The sequence below is a fragment of the Numida meleagris genome, chromosome Z (genome assembly GCF_002078875.1).
Source record: "Numida meleagris isolate 19003 breed g44 Domestic line chromosome Z, NumMel1.0, whole genome shotgun sequence".
NCBI classification, from domain to species: Eukaryota; Metazoa; Chordata; class Aves; order Galliformes; family Numididae; genus Numida; species Numida meleagris.
This window is the reverse complement of record NC_034438.1, coordinates 56668659-56696025: the sequence shown is the minus strand read 5'-3', so window position 1 is coordinate 56696025 and position 27367 is coordinate 56668659. Positions and strand designations below refer to the sequence as shown.

At 40.3% G+C, this 27367-nt stretch overlaps 1 protein-coding gene across 5 annotated transcripts in view; it reads left to right on the top strand.

The window, feature by feature from the left end:
• Nucleotides 1–27367, top strand: part of CAST (calpastatin) — a 68213-nt gene that overhangs the window by 19013 nt on the left and 21833 nt on the right. For 3 of the 5 annotated variants that reach the window (XM_021379929.1, XM_021379931.1, XM_021379930.1), the window contains exons 3-7: nucleotides 5633–5704; nucleotides 21495–21554; nucleotides 24177–24227; nucleotides 25482–25538; nucleotides 25638–25745. In XM_021379929.1, the coding sequence (XP_021235604.1) occupies nucleotides 5633–5704; nucleotides 21495–21554; nucleotides 24177–24227; nucleotides 25482–25538; nucleotides 25638–25745 (348 nt within the window). Of the gene's footprint in view, nucleotides 1–5632; nucleotides 5705–11043; nucleotides 11176–21494; nucleotides 21555–24176; nucleotides 24228–25481; nucleotides 25539–25637; nucleotides 25746–27367 lie in introns of those variants that run through there. The other 2 variants (XM_021379932.1, XM_021379933.1) reach the window with 2 other exon arrangements.

Below are 27367 nucleotides of genomic sequence, written 5' to 3'. Positions count from 1 at the left end.
CTCTTCCTGGCCAGCCTGACAGTGATACGGTGGTGACTGGTGTGCTCCAGTGGAAGGGAATCCACTTGCATCAGGTCATCCTCCAGAGGTGGATCCACCTCCATGGGCTCTCCATGACTGTCAGGCAGGTCCACCTCCATAGGCTCAATGTCATCATCCCTTTCAGTCAGCCGCCTCTTCTTGAAAGGTGGTGACCCATCCTCAGTCCTCCAGGGGAAAGCTTCTTGTATATCCTGCAGAGACCAGGTGCCACTGGCTGCCGTGGCTCAGTGACTGGGGTTCTGGAGACGGGGTCCCTGTGTTTATAGGGCTGGCCATGGCGATAGGGTTCTGAGTGTCCCATGGTGACGAAAACATGGCAGTTGGGAGTCGGGGCCTACAGCCCTTGCTGTGAGGCAGTTGAAAGATTGTACCAAGTGGGCCAGGCAGGGGGGTTCTCAGCCACCCTGCAGATGCCTGGAGTATACCAAGTGGGTCAAGGGAAGGGGTTCTCAATTACCCTGCAGCTGCTTAGTGTGGAGCTGTCCCAGTGCCAGCGAGTAGCAGAGAGGGGGCAAAGCATACTGACACCCTGCAGAGAGCCACAGGAGATGCAATCATGAAAAACTGTTGAGTTTTGAGGGTTGCATCAGCTGTTCTTTCCCATTACTCATCCCCGCCGCTGGAGCTTGAGAAAGTGGCATCTCTCCTGTCCTGATCTCCAGAGGAGAGGAATGGGCAGGAGGGGGCCTGACATCATCTGGGCAGCTGTACAGGGACATCACGGGGGGTCAGTTGGAGGGCTTTTATGGTCCTTGAGGCCTGGTGGTGGGGTTTTCCACTGTGAGAATGAGAAGGCCAGTTAGAGATTGCTGTCCTCAGCCTGTTTTCTCCTTGGTCGTGGAATGTGTGGTTGAAGGTGTAGCCAGGCCATCCATGGCAGTGCATAAAGAATAGCTAGATATTAATCATGCCTCTAGAGAAGTAGTTTGGACAGATTCAATATCTGGAATAGGATCTTGAGAAGAGAGCTTAGTGGCAGGGACACAGGTGTGTCGGTGGCTGTCCCCTATTAGTTCCTCTGTGTACCTCAATAGACTGTTGTTGAACTAAGAACTGAGCCATTTGAATTCATGTTTCTGGTGACGACTTGCTGTGCCTATATTAACATGGTACCAGGTGATGTTAATGTGTCCCTTTTCCTGGATGCTTTTGTGTTTTGCTTTCATGCCTTGTATAGTTGCAGGAAGTAGTAGCAACTATTAAGGTGTCCAGACGGACAGGTGTTCCCTCTCAGCTAATTCAGAGCTTTTCTCCCTTTGGCTCATACTATTTTGTGAAGGCCTCTGGTGCAATTGACATGTTTAGAGGATTGATTGTCGGTTCTGTGTGTTTGACTAAGTCAAGCTTGGTTAAGTGTGTATACCGTGGGGAGGACAGAGACCTCCAGCCTCTTTGGGCTGCAGTTCCATGTTTGAGCACTGTCGTAGTGACAGTCTTTTCCTTTTGCCTAACTGAGTTGTCCATGGTCCAGCATATGCGTGGTGCCTCTCATCCTTCCATACTTCCAGGGCACCTGCGAGAAGAGTCAGGTTTCATCTTCCATGCTTCTGGCAAATGTAGGCAAATGTAATCAACACTCACACCCTCCCTGAGCCTTCTCAAAGCTCACTAACTAAAGGCAGTTCCCTCACAGTGCCCTGGGGTGCCATGTGCCTCAGGCTGTCCCCAGCCCTGAGGACTTGGGATGGGCCGGTAGGTTGAAATACAGAATGTAAAAATGATGAACCCAGCTGCTCATTTCAGCTTTGCTTATCCAGGTCAGAATCAAGCCTCAGAAATTACCAAAGGTTTTAAGTCTTTTGTCTAGGCTGAACAGTCCCATGTCTCTTAGCCGTTCCCCATAAGGGAGATGCACCAGGCGCCAAAGCATGTTTTTGGCCCTCCACTGGACTTTCTGTAGAAGTTCCCTGTCCTTCTTGAGCTGGGGAGCCCAGAAGTGAAAGCAGTACTCCAGATGTGGCCTTACTAGGACAGAGTAGAGTGAGAGGATCACCTCCCTCGACCTGCTCAGCACGCTGTTTTTAACGCACCCCTGGATACCATTGGCCTTCGTGGCCTCAAGTGCACACTGCTGGCTTGTTGCACTGCTTTCCACCAGGGCACTCAGGTCCTTCTCTGCAGATATCCTTTCCAGCAGATCAGCCCCCAGCCTGTGCTGATGTGTGCAGTTATTCCTCCACAGGTATTCCTCCATTAGGTTTCACTCTGCCCAACTCTCCAGGCTGCCCAGGTCTTGCAGAATGGCTGCAGAGCCTTCTGGTTGTCAGCCACTCCTTCCAGCTTTGTATCATTGGCAAACTTGCTGAGGGTGGGCTCTATCCCATCATCCAGATCATTGATGAAGATGTTGAACAAGACCAGACCCGGTACCGACCCCTGGTAAACACTTCTTGCTATGGACCGCCAAAGGACTCTGTGCCACTGATCACAACCCTCTCATCTCTGCCAGTAAGCTAGTTCTCAGTCCACCTCACTGTCCACTTTCTCTCCCACACTTTGTAAGCTTGCTCATGAGGATGTTATTAGAGATGGTGTCAAAAGTCTTGCTGAAGTCTTCTAGTTCTTTTCAGATATAAGTTGTGCTTTCATAATTTATTAGCTCTGTTATGGTCAGGTGGGGGAATGAGATCTGAATATAGCTGCAAGGTAATTCTTTAGCTGATTGGGTCTGAGACTGTCACAGGAAAAAAATATTTTTCTGTTCCAAGGAGGAGTTGAAGACAGGAACAACGCTGATGGATTTGCTGATAAAGGGTGTCAGAGCTGGTATGCTTGAGGGGAGCATTGTACATCCCAGCATCATTATTTTAATAGGCCAAGGAGAAGGATGAAACTGGTAGCTTGATGTTGCCAATTTTTCTTCTTTTACAAATGTATTACGGGATAGATAGCAGAGAGGTTACTATAGAAAGATAACCCTGGAAACTGAAAGTTATTACTCAGCCTGTCATTTTCAGTGTTCAGTGAAGGATACTGATCTGGTGGTGTTGTAAATTTCTGTGTAACTTATCTCCAGGTTGTCTTTCCTACTTGAAAGCAGAATAATGGATTTCCTTATTTTTTGTTTGTCTCCCACCTGTATCTTTTCTACTATTCCACTTACCATTAAACAGAGAAATGTTTGGTTTAGCCACTTTAGCATTTCTTCCTTGTACTGTTTAACTGATTAACATAAATTAATTGTTGGAACAAGAGTTCATTTCACTTGAAATATAGATTTCTTACTACTTCTAGTCTGGACTATCCGGGTGGGCATTTCCTGTCTGTGGGTGCTGCTGAAGACAGACAGTACCAGCGTGCATGTGTCTCTGACATATGCTTCACTTTTCTGCTGGCTGAACCTGTGAACAGGAAAGTTGCAGCTGCATTTGTCTGCCTGGGTGGAGAGATGATGTCCCTGGGTGCTGGGCTGGGCTCCAACACCCAGTGAGAACTGTACTGGGTAGTACTGGTCTGCAGGAGACTCCAGTGGCTGGGTAGGAGGTGTCCTGGTCTGGAGTGTCTGGAGGAGGTGGCCGTGTTCTTAAACTCTTTTAAGGGGGGAAATCACCATTGCTCTTCTTTTTTTGTGACATGCTATGAAGTCTTGTTTGAGTGTCGTTGTTTTCAGTACTAATCGTGAACACGTTGATGTGGATATCTTACTTTGTCTCAGTCTGTACTGCTGGGCTAAATTTTTGTGATATTAGTCTTAGGTAAATTGTCACAAAAGCCCTCTCTCCCAGGCTCTGACTAGATGTTGATGGTTGAATGTGCACCATTGCTTATGGAGACGGTTTCGTGTTTTGGAGCAAAATTGAAATGAGAATGTGACGTGGAAATGACCTTAATGCAGAAGACTCTGACTGCTATTCTGTTGAAGTAGCTAGAGCACAATCATTTGCAAACTGGTGTTTCTGAGTTTGAATGAAGGTTTTCTGGTATGATATCTGAGCCATCCTTCTACTTGCTTCTCTGCTGTAGAGAGTAATTGAAGTGTAAACACTTTGTCTTGTAGATCTTCAGCTTCCATTTGTCTGAGAAAATGGCTTGGTCTTATCCATCTGCTGCCTCCAAAGACATGATACATTTTGCTGTGTTCGTTATTAATGGCTGCTTTTTCTAGTCTTCACTAGATGTCATTACAGCTGTTGCTGAAAAGTGCACGTTCAGAGAGGATGTCTGTCAACGGTTTACAGGTGTTAGGCCCGATTCCGTGACAAAGGGGACGGGGGACCCAAGGGCCCACGTCCCGGGAAAAGGGGAAAGGGGAAAAGGGTAGGGAGATGGCCCTGAGAGCAAAGAACAGCGGCAACAATCTGAGGAGAAACAAACTAATTTTCTAAATAAGATACCGGAATGCAAAACAACACACTATAGTACAACACACAATAATTACAATTTAAGCTGATAAATCCAATACAGAGAGAGAGAATGTCCCAAAATCAAGGTAGGCCTTACTCTACTACCGACGATAAGACGGCTGGAGAGCAAGGTGCTGCCAAGACGAGAGACGGCGGAAAAAGGGACGAGGTCTCGTGATCTGCAAGTTTTTGTACTGGGAGCTTTTATCTTTTCCCTCCGGCTAGAAAATGGTAACAGAGGAGCAAAGTGCTGTGGGGAATGTAGTAGTCCTCTTCTGAGAACCAGGTACATTCACTACATGATGTTATGATGTGGAGTACCAATAACCGAAAATCATAAAACCATGACAATGTCCTATTTTGTTTCGGTTGCAAGTTTATTTATTAACTAGAAAAGCCATCATTTTGCTCTTAGTTTTGTATCTGTACCTCCCTGCCTGAGATATATTGTTACTTCCCATGTTGTTAAAGTTATTTCTGTAGAGCAATAACTTTCCCATCTTACTTTATGCAATTAATACTTTAAAGTCTTACTCATAAATTGTTCCTGTTGTATATTTGGCTACTGTTGATTTAGCCCTGTCTCTCTGCCACAGGGAGATAGCATAAATTTCACAGAATTGCAGGGGTTGAGGGACCTTAAGAGATCATCAAGTCCAATCGTCCTGCTAAAGCGGGTTCCCTACAGTAGGTCACACAGGCATCCAGATGGGTCTTGAATTTCTCCATAGGAGATTCCACAGCCTCTCTGAGCAGCCTATTCCAGTGTTCCATCACCCTTACAATAGAGAAGTTCTTCTGTATGTTTGTGTGGATCTTCCCGTGTTCAAGCTTTAGGTCATTACTCCTTGTCCTGTCACTATGCACCACCGAGAAGAGCCTGGCCTCATCCATTTGCTTCCCAGGTCTCTTCAGATATTTGTAAACATTTATCAGATCTCCTCTCAGTCCCAGGATACTCGGCTTTTTCTCATATGGGAGATGCCCTAGGCCCTTTTATTTGTTCTGTAAAACAGTACTAGAGAACTTCAGGGCTGGGCAAAGCCATCTGAAATAAAACAGTGTGAATTCAAGTTACATAGGAAAACATATTTTTGGATAACTTACCTTTTTAAAATGTTCTTATGGGGATTTTCTAGTATAGAATTTTTGTAATGCTTTTTTTTCAATATACAATTTTACTTGCTTTTTCTTCTTCACCATTAACATTTCTTTTGTTTACTATGTTTCTTTCATTTATTTTGCAGAAGAAGTCAGCAAGTGCAAATGTCAGTCAGCCTCCCAAAACACAGACAAGTGGAGCACCTTCTCCTGCTAAGGTAATGCATAATTAAGTACATGGTCTCTCTGAAAAGTGAAGAGAGTATGTAATTATTTTATTCCCTAGAGTGCGATAGAAAACAATTTATGTTTGCCAGCATTCAGTATCACTAAGACATGTTTATGTCTCGATAGGAACTGTAGTAAATTTAAATAAAAGGGGAATACAAGTCAGTAGAAGGCTACGGTTGGCTTCTTGAGGAAACAGATGTGGTGACTGCTTCCCTTTTCAAGTGCGCTTTGTTAGTTTTCTACTTATTTAGAAAACAAAACAAAAAAAAAACCATCCTGTCAGTATCAGTTACAAACATCATTTGACTTACATGGCTGTTGTTCTTTTTTTCATTCTTAGATACTGCTTGTGTGTTTAAATTCTGTTTATTCAGCAGGACCAAATGAGAACAAAGCACTGGTTACTTCCTTTGCTTTTACATTCCTTGGAGCGGTTCAGTTGTTCAAGAAGTTAGTGTAAGAGACATTATAAAGATGACTTGCATACTGAAGTACAGTTGGTGCTTCATGAAGAGAAACAGTGATCACAGCTTTTAAGCATCCTCAGGTCTTTCAAAATATTGAAATAGGAAGTTAAAAATACACTTTAATTGTGGTCACACATGAACTGATGGCTATAGTTGGTGTAGCCATTGTTAAGTGCATATTCTGTAAGTGCAGATATCCCATCATATGAAATATCGGCAGCACGTATTTCTGCATTTTAAGGACATTTTCTACTTCTTAGTCAGTGCTTTTGTAAAATAATACTCCCAAAAGACACTGCAATACTATCTAAACAGTTATTTCTTTCTATTCATTAATGAATAATGCAAGGATATAAACCTTGTTATCCCTTTCCTTTAGTGTTTCTGTCTATCACTGACATTTTTGTTGCTTTTCTGACCCAGTAAGTTTACCAGTGCCTTTCTCAATTCAGTAAGTCACATGTAGATCACATGGTAGGGACTGTCTCTGTGTTGTTCAGCCTAGATAAGGCTCGAGCAGGGGCTTACAGAAGAGCTGGGGAGGGGCTCTTCTTTAGGTGGTGTAGTGATGGGACAAGGAGGAATGGTTTTAAACTAAAAGAGGGGTGATTTAGATTAGAGGTCAGGAAATTCTTTACTCAAAGGGCAGTGAGGCCCTGGCACAGGCCTCCCAGAGAAGCTGTGGATGCCCCATCCCTGGAGGCTCTCAAGACCAGATTGGATGGGACCCTGGGCAGCCTAAGCTAGGGGTGGGAGCCCTGCCCATGGCACAGGGATTGGGGCTGGGTGCCTTGCAACCCAAGCCATTCTATTATTCTGTTATTCCTTTTTATTTCTATCGTAAGCCTGTCTTTCACATTAAGTGTGTAACATACAATGCCTGTGATCCTACTGAGAATAAGAACTGGAAAATAATGCCTGGAAAAAAAATGTGACAAAATCAAACTGCCAGGCATCATCATACTAGTTTCTGACAACCTAGTCTATGTGTTTTCTTCGTACTTCATGCATCCTCAGTTTCTGTGACATTACAAAATATTCATCTGTGTGGATAATGTGCTGTGAAAGTACATACCTCCTGCTGTCATAATTAACTCTTAATCAATGACCATTTTAAGTCTGTTTTACTTCCTGCTGGGCCATGACTACCTTTCTTCAATTGGACCAAACTTTCTTTTAACTGTGTATTTTGATTTTTGCCGTTTTCTGTGATACTACAGTATTAGTTAAATTAGGGCAAAATTGATTAATTGTTCTGTTCATGTAGATTTTGCAACTTTTACTTCTTTTTAAAGTTATTTGGCAAGCTGTATTCTTTTCTGTACTATTTTAGGTCTCTAAAAATACCTATTTAAAAGATTTATTTTAATACATGTGTGAATGTTACAGAGAAGGAGGTATTCCTTTAGAAGGCAAAGGCAGCCTTTTCTCTTTTTTGCTGCAAAAACTAGATCAATGCCTTTAATGCAATCAGAAGCATTCCAGCAGGTTTTGACAACTGCTGTTTCTTCCTTTCTTTTTTTCCCTGGTTGTAGCTTAAATGTGTTCTGAGTGTGAAATCCCCAGGAATTCCTTAATCATTTTGTTGGTCATTAATCCTTTTCATTAATGTATTTAATCAAAGTTGAATTTGTCAGGGGGGTGGGGAAGAAGGGATGAGAGCAAGCGAGAGCTGCTGCAGCTGCTCAATCTTCTAATCTACTGTGATCCTTTGGTGGAATTACTTACTGTAAACCGAATAGCTGGAGTGTTTTTTTGGTCTCTGTGTTATGGCCTGATTCTTCATCTGATAGTCAGTAAACAGTAGTAACTGCTGGTTTGTGTTCAGCTAGGGCTTGTCTGTGTTTCTAAGTTTAAAGACACAGGAGCTTGTGTGTGATGAGTACTTGTCATTGTTTAATGCCTGGCTAATATGTCGGTAGTTTAATTTTCCTGTGACTCTACCCTGTAATGTGAACACTCCTTAGACTCACTGTCTGGCTTCATTTTCACTGCACTGTCTGAGCTGTCATTCTTCTGCCTGTGCTCTTTATTATTCCACTCCTAAGCTCCCATCACTGCAGCTGGTATTACTCAGCTGTATCTGTCTGCTCAGTGTCTTCTTACACAGGTTTTACACTTGGTTGCCTGTGTCTTCATGGTAGAAGGTAGAAATGCTGCCTCTTCACTCTCCTTTCTTTTGTATTTGCATAGCTTTTGTGTCCTCTGCGTTCACTCAGGAAGACAAATCAGCAAACTTAACGTGTCCATTTTCTGTAAGACTCAAATCTAAATGAGTAATTTAAAGACATTTAACTGAAATAAATATTCTGATTTCTTCCTGATGCTATTTTTTTCTAAAACAAGCTATCAGAAGCCTTTCTCTTGGTGTCAAGTTTTGTTTGGCTGCTACATTGTACCAGAGTTATCTTCAGCAAGCATATGCCTTCTACAGAACCCTATCAGGTAAATGGAGGGAAAAGGAAAGACTCAGAAAGGGTTGTTAACATTTGTTGTTTGCTGTTGAGCAGCCTTTTTTCTGTATTTCTTAGCTGCCAAATTAGCAAACCAGGAGGTCACACCGATGTTATTAACAGGCAGCAGTGAAGAGTTAAAACTGAACTAACCTCCTTCCTGTTCTGGAAGTGATGTGCCAGCATTGGTGTATTTTTTTTTACAGTCTTTTACATTGTTATTTTTACCAATTCCTTAGCCAAAAGGAATACCAATTTCATTAGTAATGTTCTTTAATACCTCTTAATAGAAGGCACTAACATTTGATTACAGCTGGATCCAGCTATTTTTCTTGGATCTTTGTGTTGTTATGTGGTGATATCAAACAGATTTTAATGTTTTTATGTGCAAAAGATTTTTGGCATTAATCTTAGTGAACTCAATGAATTATTATAATTATTTTATATTTTGTTGCTAGGTTCTTAGTTTAATGAAGTGAGCATTATTGCCCATGTTACTTCCATGGACAGTTTATTGAAGCAGTGCTGGGAGAATTCAGCAGCATTCAGCAAGAATTACTTTTATTTCAGACCTGACTGACACTGAATGTTTTCAGAGGAAGCTTCTTGATCATAAAGATATAAGAAATTCAAGATTACTTATTTCTGACTGTCATCCAAGTTAGCACTGTTCTGAAAGGAATTCAATCTTCTGCCATGTGCAAGACAGGAAAATAAGAGAAAGATGGAATAATTGCTAAGCATCATTGAGCAAAGGCCCTACTATTTCTGCATTAGACTGGAAATTCTCTCAAGTCTGAATATGGAGGTTATAATGAAGATTGATTCCTGTTCTCAGTATATTGTCTGGAATTTTTTTTTTGGTGCTGTGTACTGTACTTGTCGCAAAATTCTTATTTTTTTCAATTTTATACAAACGCATTATTGTAAAGGAAGCCATTTCTAAGCAGAGGACACCTGAAGTTGCAGTACTGATTTGGTGTGTCCACAGAAATGGATACGTCTATTCCTGTGTTGTCAGTAAAGCGAACAGTGATTTTGTGTGCCATTTGGGGCTTATTCTCTGAAAGATTTAAATGAAAACTTCTGTTTCGTGTTCTCCTTAGAGCACATGGGTGCACAGACCCTCTGTGGGTGCTTTGTAACAAGGTTATGGGGTGTTTCCTGTGAGCTGCTCTTAGCGTTACTGCTGCTGGGTTACCCTGTACTTTAAAGGGATAAGAACTGTGTCATTGTGGAGGACAGTGCTGGTTTTCTTGGTAGCAAAGACATGCTAAAAGTGGACCACAACACTAAAAGTGTAATCTGTAGGAATATGGAAACTGTGTGGAAGACCTGACGTCATGTAATGCTATAGGAGGTGGCTTTGGTCACCGGAAGCTTGTTGGAAAGTAGGGCCATGGAATAAGCCTCTGCTCTCAAGAGAACCGCAGAAGGTATAAGTTGTAATGTTCTGCAAGGATATAAATCAAAATACTGTGATCATTTAAGAAAAAAAGATTCTGTACTTCACTCAGAAAACTTTCCCTTATCACTCTTTGTCATATCCTTGGGTACTTTCTTTCTACTTTCCTTCTTGGGATGACTTTTAGTTTCTTGATCCTTGAAGTAAAGGGCAGAGAGGTTATGAAAAATGATTGAAGTATTTGTTAGTCTTGTTGGGGCTTTTTCTTTAAAAACACGCAAGGAAGTAAACAAACAGAAATATTCTGAGATTACACATGTTCAGAATTTGATTCTGTGCAAAAAAAAAGTAATAGTTAGAGAGCTAGTCATGTTTGGTATTTCAGGAATACCTGAAACTTTTGACTTCTAAATTAAACACCTTTTAACTACTAAATAAATATAAATTATTAGAATATATTCTGATTAAAACAGTCAGAGAAGTTACAGTGGCATCAACTGGCCCAGCCGTTTCATTTCTTCTGATAAATAGAATTTTGGAGCTGTGGAATGGGTACAGAGGAGACCACGAAGATACTCAGAGGGCTGGAGCACCTTGCCTGTGAAGAAAGGCTGAGGGAGCTGGGCTAGTTCAGCCTGGAGAAGAGAATACACAAACATTAATATTGGTTAGGGGAAGTGAGTGAGTTCCTTCCCTCAGCACCAGTGCTGCAAGCTCAGCAGCTGTAAGCTCCTTTTGGGGAGCTGAGTGTAATGCCACTGTGGAGCTGAGCCCTGCAGGTAAGTGGCATGTGGCTGTTTGTGCTGCCTTGTGTGGTAACAGGTCCCTCCACCTCCGGGGCTTCCATCTGCAGCCGAAGGTAGGCTGGGGTGTGTCCTGTGGCACTGCAGTGTGGAGGGCACTGGTTATATTCCTGCAGTGACATGGTGTAGGCCCGCTGTGGCGTGCCTGGGCTCTCCTCCCTACATGCAGATGACGATGGGTGCTGGCAAGGGTGGGTGGTGCCACTAGTTGCGGGACAGCACGGGGTTGGTTGGTGCTGTGAAACTGAAACCACAGCCTGCTGGGTGCTCGTGAGAGTAACAGCCTCACCAGGGCGTTATTGCTGGGAGCAGAAGGCCTGCCTGTAGCATGTAAGCTAGCTGTTCTTACTGGGTTTTCTTCCATACTACCTCTGCTTTGCACTCAGTCGCATTCTTGTTGCACTTCTCCTTTTTTGCCTTTCTTTTCTGGTATTTTTGTGGGCTGAAGTAAAACTCACTACTGGTTTCCAGGGCTTCTCACAAGATCCTTTCAGCTGCCTTCAAAATTATTTTTACTTGCTGCCAATGACTTTTTTAGTTTCCAGGTTGGTAAGAGTGCATGTTATTTGTGTTACAGAAGAAACTGTTTACATGACATAGCAGAATCTTGGACATGAGAGGCATGAGGAAGAGCTGACTGTTTAAGCAGTGTTTGTTTTGTTCTATATTACTGTACTGGTGGCTTTTTTTTTTCTTCCCCCTCGCCTCCGTCTCCCCCTCTATTTTTTCAGCCTATGCTGTCCTTGCGTCAAAAGCTCATGTAATTGCAGAGCTTAATATACCCGTGGCACAGAGCATTGTGTAGTCAGGGTGGAGTGACCTGTAAGAGCTAGTTCTTGGTTTAAGTATGTTTAGGTGTCAGTACTATTTTGACAACAAGTGTTTGTTGTACTTGATACCTAAATGATGCTAAAATTTCAGGTGTGTACAACCATAGGGGGAAGAAATGCTTTTTATTAAATTGTGTATTATTGCTGTTTCTGTAGTAGTAGAAATTAGGTGGGTGTTGCTTATTATATGCCAGATTTTAGCTACTGTAAAATTAAACCTCTGATGCATAACTATTAGTGTTCTCTGTTTCATCTGAAAACAGTGTCTAACTTCTTATGAGGAGTTACCAGAGTCATTCCATTTCATCTTTGGAGGAAATGACAACAGTATGTTAAATAACACACAGTTCTTGAACATTGCAGACCTGTGTTGAGTTTTTGATTCATCCTGAAGGCTATGAGCTTGATCATATTTATTACAGTAGTCAAACTAGATAATAGTCATAGTGGCCAGCTAGTGGTGAATGGGTGAGAGAAACTTTTTAACATTAGCTGCTTCAACATAAAACCTGTTGGTTGGTGGTTGTGTTTTTTTTGTTTTTTTTTTAAAGGCATTTCTTTTCTAGACTGAAGTAGTTCTTACTGTCAGCCTGTAATACAGTATGGTGCTACTTTATTCTTCTGTTTTTAAGGGAGTGGTTAAGTATGCCAGGCATGTAGAACTAGCAGAAAAATCTGTTCATGATCTTGGACTTCCAGAATGGCTTGTTTCACAGATGAGTCCCAGTGTTGTCATGGATCAGCCAGTGTTGTCTCGCAACACTGCTGCTATAATTTTAATCCTTAGGTGGACACTCCCAGTTTGAAATCTAGGCAAAGGTGTGTTACTTTAAAGGTGGTGGAACTTGGAGGATGGGAAATGGGTGTAGAGAAGAGCCCCAGAGAAACCTCTATCTCCAGAAAGCAAAGGAACTTCCTTTGTCAGTGAGTTAGCCGTCGGTGTGTCATTGTCATCATTTCTGCTCTTGCTTTCCTGAGCTAGAACATGGATTCACAAAAGCTTGGAACTTCGATGAGATTCTCTTCTGCAAAAAGAAGAACCCAACAGGAAGGCAGGGAGGTGTGTGGCCTTGTGAACTTACTCCTGAGGAACTCAGAAGCCTAATGACACTACAAGAAGTAATCTGTCTGCCTGCCTTTATGTCTTGCTACGCAGAAATGCTAAAAGTTGTAATCCTTAGGGTGGAACCTCTGTGAGGCATGGCAGAGCCTCACAGAGAAGGATATCTTATATTTTTCAATTGAAGGTTAATGTGCTTATTCACTCCAGAGCATACATGGAGCCCTTCTGAAGGAAGTTTGGCTGTTCCTAAGAGCCTATCCTGAAACCAGAAATGTGTTAATCTGGCTTTTTTAAGTTGGAATTGTGAATTAATATTGAACTTCCTTCCTAGTTATGCAGAGTTATTGTGAGTTGATATTTTAAAAGCAAAAATCTACTAAAATTCCTTTTGTTGACTTTTGTTTCTCCTATCTTATTTTCCCATCATTTTAGCATAAAACACCTTTGTCACATGCAGCAATGTATCTATGAGTTCATAGAGCTTTGTTAATAATACTTCTGTTCTGAACCCAATCTGTAATTCACATTATCCCTCACTAGTTCTTGTGACCACTGGCTGGCCATTATGTGTATTGCTTGGTTTGATTATTGTAAGAAAAATAATTAAGCTCAAAACCTTGGAGAGCTTTTGTCCTATGATGAGGTCTTTTACATTATATGGTTTAACTTTTTAAACTCCTCTACTTTAAAGACTGCTGTCTTGATTTGTAATTTGTGGTTTCTATTCCTGCCCTCCTGAGGCCGGACTTTCCATGCCACCCCTTGGTCATACTGCAGACCAAGTGACAAAAAACCTAGCTGAACTCAGCAGCTGCATGTGTTTGGCACCTCATACCTTGTTTTTCTGGTGTTTTCTTATCAGCTTGCAGTATGCTACTGCAGATAGCTTTAGAACATTCTGTTGTTTGAAACCATACACAGAAATAGCAATAGCTATAATAATTACAGCTATTAGCTCTCTACTGAACACCTCTATGTAGAAAAATCTGGAGCTGGGAAGAGAGTTTTTTAACTACCTATGAAAAAAAGAGAGTTCTGCTACTGTGATGACTACATACGCTACTGTAATGCAGAAATCTGTTGTGCACAGTGGGAACCTGAGTCGAGTGGTGACAGTGTTGTTACGCTGCTTCTAATACTTGAATATGACTGAATGGAAATAAAACTCCAGTGTGTGCCAACTTGGGGAAGTTACTGTAAGTTAAACAGCAGTTTTCCAAAAGCAGATGACTAAACACATTTTAAGAAGTAGGAAGAACAGAATGTTGTAAAAAAAGCTAATGATGACAAAACTTTTTCATGGCATTTCTCTATACCCAATAAATAGTTTTACCTGATGCTCAAAAATGTGTCTTTTCTGAGCAGTTCTGCATGCATAGCTTTGGGAACTTTTTGACAATGAAAAGTTAAGTGTGAAAGTAGAATGCTTTTTACTGTAAAACTTTTCCAGTGAAGTAAAGCCTGAATTCTATGATGGAGATCTCTAATCTGGATTTTGTAGACTGTGCTTTTAACTCCATTTATAAAACGTTTTAGACAGGGAGTGCATAGCCAATAATATTAAAGACATGGTCTATTTGCATGTGCACAGAACCTGAAGGCAGCAGGTGAACTCTCCTTTCCTATGTTAAGTATACACTGGCTTTCTTTCCTGGTCAGATTTCGTCTATGCACAGATCAAATAGTATGCTTAGATACTGTGCATCTTCTGTGACTGACTAGCAAACTATTTTATTCTACTTCCAAGACAAAAAAAACAAAGCCATGTGAAAATATCAGTCATGGTAGGAGATACTAACAAAAATAGGGATGTTACGTCTTACCATCATCTGTGGGATGGTTCTAAATTTTTCTGTGTGCCCCTAACTTCCGGCATGTGAGTAACCAGAAATTAAGTTGTTGGAAGTTTTTGAAAGAGTCCAATGGTACAAAAATGTCCTAAAGTTGTTTGACATTTGGCACTCAGCATTGTGTTTGGCTATGGGTTCTTTTTGTTTGTTTCTTTTTTGTTGAGGTATCAGCTGTTCAGGAGTCTTAATAGTAACATTAAAATAATGCTATAAAAAATTGTGTCAGTATGAAGTTTTGTGTTTGACACAGATTGCTGAAATTTTAAAACATACCTCTAAGCTAAAGGTGGTTTGTCTGATCAGTTTCTAGGTGGTGCAAAGCCTTGTTCTTCACTTTTAAATTTATTTATTTAACAGTAAATTTATTACTGATTTTATTCACAGATTGTTTTTGACAACAGTTGATCCCAAGTGACCAAACTTGGTTACTACTGTTTGAATGAAACCTTTTACTTTAAATTTGAGTACTGTTATCTGTAAGCTTTAGCCGATATGTTAAAATACAGTGATTAAGTATGGCCACGTTTCTTTCCTGTGCTTAAATGGCATTAATGTTGTTCTAAGTAATCAAAATAGAAGAAAACAAGAGGTGTGAGTCTGCGTTATGAAAGCTGACTGCTCAATGTGCTGTGTGATCTTCAATATATTTTGCAGTGCTTGAGGCCGTAAAGCAGCTTCATGAGCTATTCAGCTCTTCCATTCTTGGTTCAGACCAATCTCTTTACAACATTGTGTTTTAATGCATTAGTTCATTTTCTTTGTGCTACTTTAGCATCTCTAGGCGATGGTTGATCTTGCTCCTGGTTATAGTTTAATATTTGTAGTGAAAATTTATTCTGTGTGGTGAGAAAATTTCAGAATGGTATTTTAGGATTAAACTTTTTCTGGAATAGTAACCAGGATTGAATAAACCCAGTATCTGTTATCAGACCTAGTATTGCTTAGGAGGGCAGTTGCATGTAATCTGAAGGTCATCAGATGGAAACTCCACTTCTGAAATGCTCCTAAGGTCATACTTGGGAATGTCCTTATTAGTCTTTTCTGATGATTGGGTTCAATGTGTAGCTCTCCATTCACTCATCTCCTTGCACCATGGGCCATCTCCACACACTGAATGCTTTTGCTCCCTTAACCTGTAGCCAGTCTCAGTGACATTTCAGATTGATGCTTAGCAAGTATACCTGCTGTTCCTCCATCTGCTGATGAATGTATTTTGGTTGTACTCCATGTTTGCTCTGAACTGTGAGTAGTCATTCAGGAAGAACAGATCTTTTTCACTGTCTTTTAGCTGTGTAGGCTTTTTTTATTTTTTTTTTATTTTTATTTTTTAGTGGGACTCAGCTTATCTCTAAAATGAATTTTGTTGTTATCTTTGTTAAGTTGTAGAAGTGGAAATATTAAGTGATAATAGCTTTCATAGACTTTTAGATTATATTCATACCAACTGAACTTAAAGATATTAAAAGCACAGAAAACAAGGAGGCATTCCTAGCAATGATTATTAGTTTTTGAGTATTTAAAACAATGTGTGTTGTTGAATTCGTGCTTTTGGTGTTGATTTCTTCAAACTGTTTAAGTGGATCTCAGTGCATGTGCACTTGAATCCTGTTTTGCTTGTTTTGCTTTATGTCATCAAGTGCAAAGTTGGGAAGCTTTGCTGAGCTGGGGCTTTAATGAGTTTAGTGGTGTCACGATAGGAACATTAGTAAATGATTTCACAGGCTGCAGAAAAAACTAGCTGTCCTCTAGGGATTGTGATATTTTTTTCTCTCATTAAATGTCATGGGCAGTAGACCTTTTTAACTAGCATTGCATTAATGCTAATGAAATTATAAATTTCAATATTGAAAAAGTTGTGCTGTTGGTTAAATGTAACAAAGTCAGTTCAGTGTAGGTTATTAACAAAGGAAATCATGCTGGTCATTTCTAAAAAGAAACTGATTATATCAAGTCAACAGAGTGGCATATATAGTAGGAGTGTTTTGTGTAAATATACCATAGCCTGAGTATAGGCAGGTATAAAGTGAAAATCTATATCATGTTATTAAGTTTCTAATATTAAATCTCCACAGTGTTAACAAGAGCCTGAATTCTCATTTTCTCTTTTTCTTCTGCTAAAAAGAAGTTTTTCTTAACAACTTCTTAGTGAAACTATTTATGAGTAAGAGGCGTAGTAATGGGATACTTCCAGAATTATTTAGGATAGAAATGCCATAGAAGCATTCAAACTTGTAATTTTTACTTGAGCTATTACATAAATTCCATTCTTAAGTTTAAGTGCTATATTTTTTCCAGTTTTAAATTTGTACAGCTTTGCTTGCATTGTTAGAAAATGTGTTGTTAAATGCACTAATGGCCTGTTAATACTATTCTTGGCCTACCTTCTGCCTGGTGAAAGACTTCTGCTTCATGGCAATCAGGTAAGCGTTTCACAGCCATTGCAATATGCTTCTAAAAGAGATTTAACCTGAAACAACTCAATTGGCATTTTACACTGCAGTGAAATAATCAATTGTTATTTCACAGTAGTTCTCCAAACAGGATTTGTTGCTTCTTGCACACACACTTCTAGAAACAGAACCATTCATTTAAAGAAGCAACCATATTTGATTAGACAAACCAAATTTTTGCCTTGTATTACATTGCTATAATTAAAATAACCAAGCCCAACTTACAATTGCACATTAAAATGATACATTTATGTATTATTGTTTTGTTGCAGCAGATGTTTTTCCCTGCATCTTATGTAAGATAATAATATTGAAATAATAACTTCTTTGTTAATTGTTAAGCCTGGGAAGTATTGCCAGCTACCTATGAAAGGTGTGTAAGCCCTAAAGAGTACTCAAGTAGCTCTTTAGCCTTCTTTCCTAGGTTGAGCACAGTGGTGTCACTAAGCAGACATTTACTTGAGCCTTCCAAAAAGCTCCAGGGCTGGAAGTGCCTGGCCCATCTTGGCAGCAGTGCAGTGCCTGTCCTCCTGTGAAGAAAAATCTCTGAGCTTTGAACTGAGAGATTCTTTGCTACAATAGTAAGCTGGATTATTATTCTTTGCCCATCTTTTTCTGTCTCTCTAACCAGGGGACAAAAGCTGCCGTCTTCCTTTTTCTGTAAAGTCCTCAGGCTCAGTTTTTCATTTCTCCCTCAAATACTTATCTTCAGATCTCTTTGTTTTCTGTTTGTGCTGCAGTGTGATGGCCGAAACTGTGCTAGCACTTGTCCTAAAGTGGCTTAAGCCAAAAAGATGGAAATTTATTCCTGTATTTTATATTTATATTATCAGTTACAGAATTTATCTTGGATTCCCCTTTGTTTGTTTTTTGGCAGTAATATCTCAACTTGTGGTACTGCAAAATTGTGTTTTTCTTGTTAGTGCTGTCTAATGTACTGCCTGCATATCTTCTGTTGTTCACCTGCTTTTGTTTTTTCTTGGTGTTGCATCTAAACTTTGACCTGAGAGCAGCCTCACAGATGCTTTCAGAGACTACTTTGAAGCTCTTCCTTTATGCTGGAGGAATTAAGTTAGCAAATGTAGCAGCGTTAGCTCCCTGTTCGCTCAGAAAAACATTATTCAAAGTACTGTGAAAAGTTGTGACATCAGTGTGTCCCACAGAGATTCTTTCTTATTCACCAGGCTTTTTGCCACATTTGATTGTATTCAGTGTTACATTGACTTAGTATGCTTTCTGTTGGTTCTTATTTATTCTCTTGTTAATGTCTATTTGTGTATCGTTCTGTAAATATATTCAGCATCTCTTTTTTCAGTGAGCTGGCTGCTACCTTGCACCTTATGGTTGTTTTTCAGGGCTAAGCAAGGACTGTCTTCAGACTGATACTTTTTTTTCTGCGTAATTTCCAAAAGTAATAATTTAAGCTGGTGATAACTTTTGCTGCATTGTGTGCAGTGTAGTATCAGTGTTTTGCAGCTTTTAATAATTGAGAACTGGTATGGGGTTCTTTTGCTGTTTTGTTTTTCTGAAAGGCATTTACCCTCACTTCCTTAAATAGTTAAAATTATTCTCTTTTGATGTTTGCCACCCTTACTTTATCTCCTCTCCTGTTGCTACTTCCATTTTATTTCCATGTATTTGGGTTTTTTTTTTTGTTTGTTTGTTTTTGAAAAATCTGAAAAGATTTTGGACTGTTTTTTCTCTTCTGTCACTGCTCTTTTTTAGCATTAGCATAAGGAATGTCCTGTTAAATTTGTCAGGCCAGTTTTGAAGGGCACCCCTTCTCTTATCAAACAGACCCTATGTCTTAGCAGATCTTCCTGGAACACCATTCTCTAACTCACAGTCATCAGTATCTGAGCTCTTTTGGTCTGTTTCCATGTTCATCCATCAGCCTGGACTCAGTCCAGGTGCCTTACTAAGGGCTGTACAGCAGCCTCCAACAGGTAGAGACCCTTCCCAGGAGCCAGCAGGGGCTTCAGAGCACTGCCAGCACCACTGCGTGTCTTGGGGCCAGAGCTGTGTGTGCAGCCACAGGAAAAGCATCAGTGCTGATGACGCTCACTTTCCATCTGACGTAGGCTCTGCCCTTTATGTCTGAAACAGTGCAAGAAATACTGTGTTTTCTGCCACCCTGTGCCTGGTTTTCTGTCTCTTGCCTCCAGCAGCTGAGCTCCCCTTGTTCTCACTTTCCTATTGGGCAGTTTAAGCTCTTCTGTTTCTCCAGGCAGGTTTCTTTGACCCAGGCCATGGCAGGGGTTTGCCATCCATTTTCATGAGCAGGATATGCTTTGCTGTGCTGAAGCCTCTCTGGCAGCTGTGCGTCAGGCAGTTATTATCCCCGTTGCTAGGCAGCATTTTAATATTTACCTCCAAGCCTGACATGCATTTTTATGCTGCTTGTGGGACAAAATTTCACCCATTCTGCAGTCCGATTGATGGGCTGCAGCAAATACAACATTTTCATAGCTTGCCTACTGCTGGCTGAGGCACATGTCCCTTGGAATAGGAAAACCAGGACAACCCACAGTAAGAAACTGTCACCCAGAATGGACTTGCAGGAGTCAGACTGTTTTTATAGGCTGCGTGGTAGTTATGAAACAAATACTTAGACCATGGCAGCCTTCTATGTCATTACCCTGTGAGGCTCAGTGTGGTTACAGGCTATGGGCACAGAATGCCTTGGAAGAAGAGATGTGAAAATTAGAGGCCCCAAGTATTGGGAACTGGGGCAAAAGGCTCTGTGTGGATGGAACAAGGCACGCTGTGGCCTGGGGGAGCTGGAAGACCATGGCAGTGTGGTGTTGCCCTTGTAACATCCACAGGTGGATCAGCAGCCATTTATTAACTGTTCTCTGTCCCCTTGCTGTCACTGTCAGCTGCTGCAGAGATGGTGGATGTGTGCAGGTTGAGGTGATGCCGCTGTACTGGATTTTGGTATAGTTTTTCAGTGTTTTGCAGGAAAAAGGCTTGGTGTGGGAGTTTTTGCAGGGGAGGAAGGGATAAGGTTCGCATATATGATAAATAAATCATACTGTGCAGAAAACAGAAACGTATCTTTGTGAAATTAATAGGGACTAGGATGACTAATGCAAAGGTGTAGAACAGATACGTACTTATTAGTCATGTACAAGGAATTCAGATTAATTTCATGGAGAGGTAAGGAAAGGAAAATATGTTGCAGACCAAAATAAGAAAAAACATGATGTTGCCTGCAGATTACTTGATGGTGATAATGTATAAAAAAGATTGTTTATGAACATTTGTTCCTTGTCCTGATGTAGGAGGCTTTAAAAAATTCTTACATACATCTCCACCTATACAAAAGCTCTCACCTATGTTATAATCAGTCCTTATGCATATACATATGTGGAAGTGGAAATTATTTGCTTACGATTCTGTAGCGTGGCAACTGCAGATTCTCTCTAGTGTATATTTAGAGTTGTTAAACCTCTTACCAAGGTATGCAAGGTATCAGATGCGTTACAAGGGAGAGCACTGTGTAGTCCTCGTAGCATACCTTTTAAATGCTGTACAAATTCTGTCTTATTCTTGAGAAGTACTTATCCTGTGAAAAGAAAATGATAAAAAATTCTATGTGGAGGTCACTCCAAGAATGGAACAATTATGCAGCGTCTGAGTTCCTTCATACTATGCATGTTTTAATGCTGTAAAAGGCATGGTAAGCATCTGAAGAAAAAGAAATCCAGAATTTTTTTTTAAAATTTGTGCTGTTCATTTACATGCAAACTATGAACTCATTGCTGCAATTGAGTTTGCAAATACAGCTTCAAGCAGGGAAACAATAAACAGGGTAGAGAGGTAGTGTTACATTTGTATAAAGTATTGATGAGAGAATTAAAATATTAATTTCTGAGCTGTAAAATCTGATACAGTTACTGGAGAAGTAAAACATCTGCTGTTCTTAAGGTAACATCACTGAAACTAGAGAGTGGATTTCGTTGTTCCTAGCTCTTTTGAATGGATTCTGTGATATGTATAAACACTTTTTGGTGTGTGTTACATGGAAAGTAACCACCCCTTCTCATCTCAAAATTTTTGAGCTTCCCGTTTAGTGCTAAATATTTTGTGTGAGTAACTAGTAAATCCAAAAGCATAATTTCTTTTTATAAAGCAATTGGAAATGTGGAAGAATCCTGCGCAGTAGGTTTAAGTTCAGTACAGGAGCAGAATTTGAGTTTGATACTTGATATGAAATTTGCCTTTGGTGCATGCTGGGAAAAAATGTGTTGTTACAAGATCTGTTGTCAAAATCCTATATAAACATATAGGAGAAATACAAGCAAGATAAAAGATATAAAATGATAAATCTAATTTTCAATAACACTATTTTTAACTCTTGGCTGTTTATCTAGTGGATTCAGGTTGATTATACTCGCTGTACAGAAATATGTGTAGCACAGTAGAACTGATTGTTTTCTTTTTTTTCTTTCAGAAGCTGTCTCCCTCTGCTGATGCATCAAAACCACCCATTATGAAGCCATCTGAAGTAAAGGTACAAATTTCTGAGACAGTCTTGTAGCTAAGCACAAGTATGTGAAGTAGTGGAATTTATTTTTTCATGCTTCGATACTGACTAACATTGCTTTGCATATATTTCTCGTCTACAGCTTAGTTTCTTCATTAAAAAAAATCTGAACAATGCTGTACAAAGGACTTAGGGGATTTTATGAAAACAGTGCCACATTTTAGGACAGACATGCTTCATGGCGTGTATATAGCTCCCCCCAGTGTTATTACAGTTTTATTCACCTAATGATAATTTCATAAATGTCATTTTCTTGTAAATCACCCATCGTTGGCTGTTGGACAGCACCCTTGCCTTTGTTCTTTGCACTTGTTTTCTGTCTTGTCTTTTGACTACAACTTCTTCAATATAGAAGCTGTATAATCAATCCTTGTGTTTTACTAATTGGAAAACAGTCATTCTTGTCATAAAAGATGGGCATGCTTTTCTTGTTAAAGACAGCCAGCCTAACTTACATCTGTGTTACCTAATGCAATTATTGTTATTGTTATTACCATAACAAAAAATAAACAAGTTTTGGCAATTTCTTTATCTAGACAGCTATCAAATATAAGCTAGGCATATCTAAATGGTAAGTAATGGTTGGCAGCTGAAACAGGAAAAGATTACAAGGCAACAAACAAATTTAAATTGCAGGCTAGTAGAATGTTATTTGGTTGCTCACTGACTTTTAATAGGCTGATGGAAAAAAATAATGTGTTGTTTGTCTCTTAGTAACTTTAAATGTGCTCATAGTCCTTAGTAGGATAAAAGGAATAAGGGGGGTTTCCAGCTGAGGCTGTATTTCCTGAGTTCAAAAGCTGTCTTACTGCATGTGGATACCGTGCAATGACACGTACTCTCGGTGTGCCTGCTCAGCTGTGGGGAAAGCATATTCATCAGTAGGGGTAAAGGGCACAGTCTGCTGCCTGGGCACAGCTGCTGTGAGCTCTTCTGCTCCCACCACCCTCTGGAGCTTTGCCATTCCAACTGCCATTATCTTCTGTGGGTGACAGTGCAGGAATATGGGCTCTGTTGCATGCATAATACTGTGTAGCTCTCCATGTGTGCTTTTAGATTTTTTGCACCTAGTGCTGTTTCTATCAGTGACAGATTAAATTATGCTTCCCTGAAGAAACCATCTCCCCTATTGATTCTGCATTGAGTACTTCTGAAGTTTTCACCTATACTACATTCTTCTCTTCGGCATCCTCTTACGGCTTTCCAGAAGACACATAGGCTCTTTATTTGTTAATCATAGCACAGTTAAAGTAGCGACAGCAAAAGCAGAGTAGTAAGAAAGCTGTGATGAATCAGCTGGCACTTAGAATCATAAAATCACAGAATGGCTTGGGTTGGAAGGGACCTCAGAGCACATCCATTCACATCCCTCTGCCAGGGGTAGAGTTGCCACTCACCAGACCAGCTCAGGGTTCATTCCAACCTGGCCTTGAGCACGTCCAGGGATGGGACACCCATGGCTTCTCTGGGCAGCTGTGCCAAGGGCTCACCACCCTCTGTGTAAAGGATTTCCTCCTGACATCTAACCTAAATCTCCCTTCTACTAGTTTAAAACCATTCCTCCTTGTCACTGACATGCCCTTGTAAGAAGTTGCTCTGCAGCTTTCCTGTGGGCTCCGTAAAGGTACTGAAGGGCCACAGTGAGGTCTCCCTGGTGTCTTCTCCAGGCTGAACAAGCCCAGCTCCCCCATCCTGTCTGTGTAGGAGAAATGCTCCAGCCTCTGACTGTCTTTGTGGCTCTCCTCTGGACCTGCTCCAACTGCTCCATGTATTTATTGTGCTGGAGGCATCAGTCCTGAATGCAGTGCTCCAGATGAGACCTCACGAGGGCAGCGCAGAGAGGGACAGTACCCTCCCTTTCCCTGCTGCCACCCCTCTACTGATGCAGCCCAGGATGCAGTTGGCCTTCTGGAAATGTACACTGCTTCCTTATGTCCTGCTTTCTGTGTACCAGAGCCCTCAAGACCTTCTCTGCAGGGCTGCTCTCATTGAGTTTTTCTCTGAGCCTGTGTACATACCTGGGATTGCCCCAAACCAAGTGCAGCACCCTGCACTTGCCCTTGTTGAACTGCATGTGGGTGTGTTTCCCAAGACTCTCCAAGTCCCTCTGTATATAGTGATTGCACTCAGTCCCACTGTCCATATCACTGACAAAGACATTACACTTCAGTTTTTCCTTCTTCTCATCATCTGGATCTATCCTTTGGCTTTTCAGTGGTGTTTCTTACTTGTTTCTGTTAATATTAGTTTGGAGCTTACTATACTAGAGGTGAATCATAGGAATTAATTCTATGGCATGGCTGCTGAAAGTTTTCATATACAAATTAATCCATTTATTTTGTTTGTTTAATGGCTTTGTAATGTCTCCTTTCAGTCTTGGGTATGAGGAGTGTTTGTATGTGCTTGTATACATTGACAGTTCTTAGATGGCTGGAGTGAAAGTCAGTGCCAGATCTTCGTTAAATTGCAGCATGTTAGTTGCATAGCACAAGTACAAACCAGTATAGTATTTCTCTTTAAATTAGCTCACACCTTAGAAATACACAAATGTATTAATCTCTGTCTGAATATACATTTCTTACGTTTCAGTCCACACCAACAATCCAAACAGAACCTGAAAAAACTGCACAATCAACGAAAGTAAGCACTTAGCTTTCACTCTTAGAGAGCCATTGCACTTGTTTTTTTGACTAACTTTGGAATGATAGGATAAATTCTTAGCTACTACTGTGATGCACAAAACTGCTGAATGAGTAGTACCATACCTGTACCATACGTGCAAAAGAGCAAGGTAGTACTTTGGGAGAGCAGTCAGTATGCACTTTATTGTTTTACAACAGCTTAGGAAGTCCATCTTGTGCTTATTTAGATGAACGGTGGGCAGGAAAATGTGGAGAAAGCTGGTGTTCTCATTTTTGCAGATAGCAGCCTTAGGACATAGTTTCAAATTTGCTCAGATATCAGTCCTGAAGTCTGGACTTCTTGTCTGTCACTTGTTGTTAGGCAAATTTATCTGAAGAGAAACAAACTATAGGCCAAACTGACTTACTCATTGTAGGGAGGATTAAAGTTCCTTCCTTTTTTTCTGCTCACTCTCCTACTTTACCCTTCCCACCTTCCAGAAAGAGGTAGTAAACCTGTCTTAGAAAAATAACAAAACGTCTCAAAGATGAAGGAGAAACAACCAATCCCGTTCCCCCAGAACCATCCAGCCCAAAGGGTCAGTTACTTCAGCCTTAGTTTGCAAAAAAGGGGAGGCTAATTGGCCAGAGAGATGTAGTTTAGCAAGAGTATGTAAGAAAAGCTTATTCACTTTTCAGTTTGTGCTAGTTGGAAATACAATTTAAAATAACACTTTTTTTAAAGGATAAATGAGTAGTAGAGAGTGGAGTAAACATGGTTTTCTATTTATACAGTACCTAGGTATGGCTGTCCCTGTGACAGCTTCTCTAGCTACATACCTTCTCTGTGAATACAGTTTGAAAGATAAATTGTCTCTAACTCCTCTAAAACTGCATGTGTATGTCAGCAGAAGCATATTTTGTGCATAGCTGGTTAAAAACAAGTACTTCTTTAAAGACTGCTGTTTTCAAAATGTGTCTGTAATTATAGAGTCTTGCATCTATTTTTTTTTTTTCTTAAAACAAGCTATACTAAGGCAAGTGTTTGAAGGATTGTCCACTTCAGAGTGTGTTCTGGGCAGTAAGGGCATCCTCCTCCCAGCTCAAATTTCTGAATTTTGGTAGATGACAGGGATAAATTTTCTTCTCATGTACTTCTGGTTATTAAGGATGTTTATTTGTAGATTAATTTACTTAAGTAGTGTAGGTCATATTTCCATATTTCCTAGCATTGAACTGTGGTAAATGATCTTAAGTTTCTCTTTTATGACAGCCAAAAGACTCTCAAAATAATCAACCATCTGAAGAGAAGCAAAAGGAATCCAGTGGCGTAAGTCGTAATCCTCCCTGATACTTTTCTTCTTTCTTTTGTTTATTTATATATATATATTTTTTCCCAGTATATTGATAACGGTTTCTCTTCATGCAGGCAAAAAGCCCAATCACACCTTCTGTGATAACAGCTTCTAAACCAGGAAAGGAAACTACAAGTCCAGCTGAGCAGCCTTCACAAGTAACCTCTGCAGACACAGTGCAGGTACAGTAAAAGTAGCAGTCCAGTTTTTATTTTTTATGTTAAGAATTAAGAATCCATCTAGATGTAGAATTCTGTGCTGAACGTTATGAAGCTAGATGGCCTCTGGAAGTCAAAATGTAGGAAAAACTCAGAAACTGTATTAAGTTTAAAGGTGAATATGACATACCTCTTTTTGTGCTAAATTTTTTGTTGTATTTTTTTGTGCCAAATTTTTTGTAAATTTGAGACATTAGAAATTTCAAATTCTACACACTGATTAAATTTACCCCTGGACTATGCCAATTTCAGCTAGCTTATGAGAGCATTAATGGGTAAGGATTGGCTGTAGAGCAGATACAGCTTCAGTGGCAGATAGTATTGGTAGTTTGTACTTGTTGCTTGGTAATCCTGATGCATGTGCGCTTTGTTGTCCTCTCTGTGCATCTGTTTACATTGTCTAACACACTGTGACTTTTATTCAGGCAAGTGATATGAAGATTACTACAGCTGTAGCCTTGCTTAGCTATTTTCCTGTATGTTACATGCTTGGGACTCCTCTGTCATATATTGGAAGCTTTTTGGAAGTTTCTTGCGGTGTTGTGGAATTGATTGATTCTTCAGTCTTTTCTCCTGCACCTTTATTACCAAAAGTGAACAGAAGGGACCACGTGGTCAGTCAAGCAAGTGCTTCATTTATATGAAAACTGTCAGCATGGGACTTCTTTACCTGTGCAGTTTGAAGTGTGTTTCTACTAACAGTGTTTAATCCAAATGCAGAGGTCAGCAGGTTATCTGTTTGCAGTATGGTAGTCCTAACTGCAAGGCTGTAGGAAAAAAAATGTAGGAAGAGAAGTGCTGGAAGAAGTTGAGGAGGAATCATTTCAGAGGGGCAAGTGGGGAAAATACTGGAGCAAAGTCTGGTAGAGTCAGGATCTACATCTTCTCATCTGCATGTCTTCTCATTTGCATGTGTCTGAGTGACTGCGCCAAAATGCCACAAAGTACTCCTGCAGCTCTACTACAACCTAGCGTTTTCTTTTGTTCTTTTTTTTGTTTTTTTTTTTTGTTTGTTTTTTTACAGTAAATGTTAGCAAAGCAGAAGTCTGAAGTCTGTATTGATGTTGCTCCATTACTGAATTCCCTGTTGTAATAAATAGGCAGGCAGTTGACACTCAATTATTTGAGCAAAATTTGCTGCTGGTTTTAACAGTGTGTTGAGAACCACCATCTAGCTGCAGATGAAAGCTTTAAAAAGTAGCTTGAAGGGGAAGCCATAATCTTTTTGCACTTCAAATTTCTTTTGCTGGCAAAAAAAAAAAAAAAGAGATAAAGTTCTTAAAATTACATAGCTTTTGCAAGATCACACTGTATGCTGAATCATACTGGAAGCAACATATAGCTCCAGAGTATTGCAGGTAGATGGTAAGATCATTCTGCCAAAGCATTTGGGTGCTATGCAGGTGTATTAACCAGTTGCTGGGTTTGAAATAAGTGGATGTTGCCTCTGAACTGAACCTTCTGGGCTAGTCTCAGTATCATTGTGCAAACTGCAGATACCCAGCTTCCAAACCCCTTGGACAACATTTGGAACTAATTTTTTTTTTTTTTTTTTAAGTCAAAGTGTAGATAAAGAGTAACAGTGG